At 34.0% G+C, this 4,180-nt stretch overlaps 1 protein-coding gene across 1 annotated transcript; it reads left to right on the plus strand.

Moving 5' to 3' along the window:
- The first annotated feature begins 249 nt into the window (after positions 1–249).
- On the plus strand, positions 250–1,972 carry LOC125811338 (pectinesterase-like). The gene has a single exon (XM_049490841.1). It carries the CDS (start codon positions 265–267, stop codon positions 1,921–1,923), a length of 1,659 nt encoding a protein of 552 aa, XP_049346798.1. The 5' UTR covers positions 250–264; the 3' UTR covers positions 1,924–1,972.
- The last annotated feature ends 2,208 nt before the right edge of the window (positions 1,973–4,180 follow it).

Genomic DNA, 4,180 nt, shown 5'->3' on the forward strand with positions numbered 1-4,180 from the left:
TACCTTTAGAATTGAGAGGATGACACTATTCCAAAGAGAAATTTAAGGTAATCCAAACAAAACTTGTTGCTCCTCCATACTATAAATAATACAGAAATAAGATAGGAAAAATCATCAAACATGAATTAAATATATACATCCTTCAATAAATCCCTCTTGAGTTCTTCACTTATTAGAAGAACCATAGGGGTTGTTTCATAGGGAATCCCCCCAAAATCCAAAAAAATAAATATTAAACAAAACAAGAAAAAAAAAACAAAAAAAATGGCAAAGAAGGTGTTTATTGGTGGAATAGCTTCTGTTCTTGTGGTGGCTTGTGTGGTGGCAGCCTGTGTCACCCTGACTAAACATGACTCAGATACTTCATCAAATGGAGTTGCAACTTCAACAAAGTCAGTTGAATCAATGTGTCAACCCACACCATACAAACAAACTTGTGAAAAGACCCTTTCCGCGGCAAAGAATGTGTCCGATCCAAAGGACTACATCAAGGTTGCATTCGAAGCCACTGTGGCAGACATCAAGAATGCCCTCAAGAACACTGAGCCAATTAAGAAAGCTGCCAGTGATCCTTACACCAAAGACGCTCTCCTTGCTTGTGAAGAGTTGTTTGATCTAGCCGTTGAGGATCTAAGGGGCTCTGTCGCAAAGATAGAGAACTTTGATTTCTCTAAGATCAAGGATATAGTGGATGACCTCAAGTCATGGCTTAGCGCTGTGGTTGCTTATGAAGAGACTTGTTTAGATGGTTTTACCAAATCAGAATACAGTGCAACCCGCGACCAAATGGTGAAGCTAATGAACACCACCCGGGAGCTGAGTATCAATGCTCTTTCCATGGTCAACAACTTCGGTGAAATGATCACAGAAACCACAGGACTTACCCGCAAATTGTTATCAGACAGTGACTCCTTTGTCGAAGCCAGTAACCGTAAACTTGTTCAAATTTCTGCCTCCAAGCCTAATGCTGTGGTTTCTGCCAGTGGAGGCGGACAATACAAAACCATTCAGGAAGCAGTTAACGCTGTCCCCAAGAACAATCCAACTCCTTTCGTTATCCTGATCAAGGCTGGTACATACAAGGAACACATTGAAATCGATAAGAACAAGCCAAATGTTGTGTTTATTGGTGAAGGCCCAACCAAGACCATAATCACCGGTGACAGGGGAGTAAAGCATGACGGTTATGCAACATGGCATACATGCGCCCTTGGTGTTGCTGGTGAAGGTTTCGTTATCAAGGACATCGGTATTGAAAACACGGCAGGACCTGCAAAAGAACAAGCTGTTGCATTGAGAATTAATGCTGATAAGGCTGTTGTCCATAACTGCAAAATCGATGGTTATCAAGACACGTTATACGCTCACTCATTTAGACAATTCTATCGTGATTGTACCATTACTGGCACCGTTGATTTCATCTTTGGTGATGCAAGTGCTGTTTTCCAAAACTGCAAATTGATTGTGAGGAAACCAGGCAATGCACAAGCTTGCATGATCACTGCTCAAGGAAGGACAGTACCAACTTCGTTTGGTGGATTCGTTATCCAGAATTGTGACATCAAGGCTGATCCAGCATTCACTAGCACCACTCCACCAATCAAAGCATATCTTGGACGTCCATGGAAGGAGTATTCCAAGACCATCATAATGCAATCGAACATCGATGCATTCATCGATCCCACAGGATGGGCACCATGGAACTCAACTGATTTTGGACTACACACATGTTTTTATGCAGAGTATCAGAACAGAGGACTAGGTGCTGCACTTGGCAAAAGAGTCTCAACATGGAGAGGTTACCAAAAGGGAATTTCAGGAGACGCTATTAACAAATACACTGCCGGTAAATTCATTAACACACAACAGCCCTGGCTACCAAAGTTTGATATTCCCTATGACGCAGGCATGATGAAGGTGTAATTACATATGCCATTCATTCTGTAACTTTTTCAAAATTCTATATCATATTCCTTTGTCCTACAAGGACTATTTTGTTTCGATCCAGCTGCTCTCCATTTCTCAAACTCCTTGCTTCATGATACACATTAAAACTAATGGGTATGATTTGATTCACTAAACTAAGACCCTAACCAAGATAGTTAGTAAGTTATCAAGTTAAAAAATAAAATGCGAAGATAACTAATCCCAACCTCTTTGGAAGGAGCTCCAAAAAAGACTTGACTTCAGAGCGGGAATCTTCCTACAAGTGAGCACCAAGTCAAATGTATTCTATATACTAGTATCTGGACACGTGCTTTGCACGTGTATTCCATGTTAATTTGTTCAAACTTTTTTATTGAGATGGGGGAGTATATAATAGTAAAATATATTGGTTTTAAAAAATGTAGGCTTATTCTTACTAAAATAAAGAAATTAAAACACATGTCAATTCTATCTTTATATATACAGTAGAAACAACTACTAAAAGTATAACAATAATATTTGAATGCTAAATTAAAATATTCCATGTCGGAATAATAATATATGTTACTAAACTTTCATATACAAGACACATAAACATTGTGCATTACAATAAATTTGTGTTGAACTTTGTTTAGTGAAGTTAATGTTACTAACTAATTGAACTCTAGACGTCAATAGCTCTAGGTACTTCCCATCCTCTCAAATTGTTGCTTTCTCTTCAAGAACAAAAAAGAAGATGAAATTAATTAATAAATTAAAATTATGCAAGAGGCTATAAAATTGGTGAGTAAGAATTCAAGAATCCTTTCTTGCCTTTTTATAGCTATTTTTCAATTTGCATTCCTTGAACCTTTTCTTTCATTAGTCTACATTTAATTATTCAATGCGACTCTTCCTATTCTCCAAACTATTTATTTCTCCTAATTAATTAATATACATTTAATTATTCAATGCAACTCTTCATATTCTCCAAACTATTTAGCAATTAATAACACACACTTAAATTGGACTTTTGAATATCTGCAGATTCACAAATCTCATGTAAATTTAAATACAATTACTACTATTTCAATTAGATTAGGTATTTTATTTTAATTAAATATAAGAGAAAATTGTAATCTAACTTTAAACACTCGTTTTATTTCTTTCCATTTTTATTCATGTGGATACATTTACCTCAGACTAATATTCTACTTTGAACAGAAACAACACAAAATTGAACTATATATACAAAGATACATATTCCAAGCCATAATAAATATCATTATTTTTTATTATGGATACATTCACCTCAGTTCTCACCCCATGAATTTCCGTAACATTTCATTAATTTGACTGGAAACATAATAAGCATCATTAATTTAGTTGGATTATGAATGCCAAAGAGTGCCCTCTCTTTTTTTGTGTGGATAATTTAGTGATTTTACATTAATGTATATTAATTTTGAAGAGATAATACATTTTTATTATTATTTAATTAGATTAGATGTTGTATTTATTACATTTTGATTAACTATAAGGGTAAAATTGTAATCTAACTTTGAAGATAGGTGCTTCCCACTTTTAGTAATATATGATATATGATATGATATGATGATTAACTATAGGGTAAAATTGTAATCTAACTTTGAAGATATGTGCTTCCCACTTTTAGTAATATATGATGATATATATATATATATATATATATCGGCTAAAAACATCCTTAAACTATACTCTCAATTTAAAATACATCCATAAATTATCTTTCTTAACAAAAAACATCCTCGAAGTATTTAAAACATAACAACTTCCACCCCTCTATTAAAATTTGTCGAAAAATTAATAAATTCCACACAAAACATATGCAATTCATACTATTCTCAATAAAAAAAATCTATAATTTTATTACTTGTTGGAAAAAGCTTCCAAAAATTAATAATTTTTTTGAGACCCTTGTTTGATGTTAAAAGAAACAATGTTAGGATAGTGTGAGTCTTAGCTCTTCTCCTTTACCAACTGAATGGAGTTGAAGCTTAATTTTACACCATCTTCACCTTTCAAAGTCAAAATGTCGTTAGATCAATAATTTTGGGGGTAAACTGATAGTTGAGGTAATCAAGATTTAGCTAATTTTGATCTCTAGTACTCGAGTTTCGTTTTCCATTATTAGAAGTAAAAGTCTCCGATCGACACCACTTTTTGCAGATCCAATGATAAGAAAACATTTCAACGATAAATTTTTTATATCAAATCAAATGAAAAGTAAATAAAA

This window comes from Solanum verrucosum, unplaced genomic scaffold (genome assembly GCF_900185275.1).
Source record: "Solanum verrucosum unplaced genomic scaffold, falcon-dt-bn FXZP01000132.1, whole genome shotgun sequence".
Taxonomy (NCBI): Eukaryota; Viridiplantae; Streptophyta; class Magnoliopsida; order Solanales; family Solanaceae; genus Solanum; species Solanum verrucosum.

Coding starts and splice junctions, on each gene's coding strand:
- LOC125811338 (XM_049490841.1), top strand. CDS start 265: ATGGCAAAGAAGGTGTTTATTGGTGGAATAGCTTCTGTTCTTGTGGTG.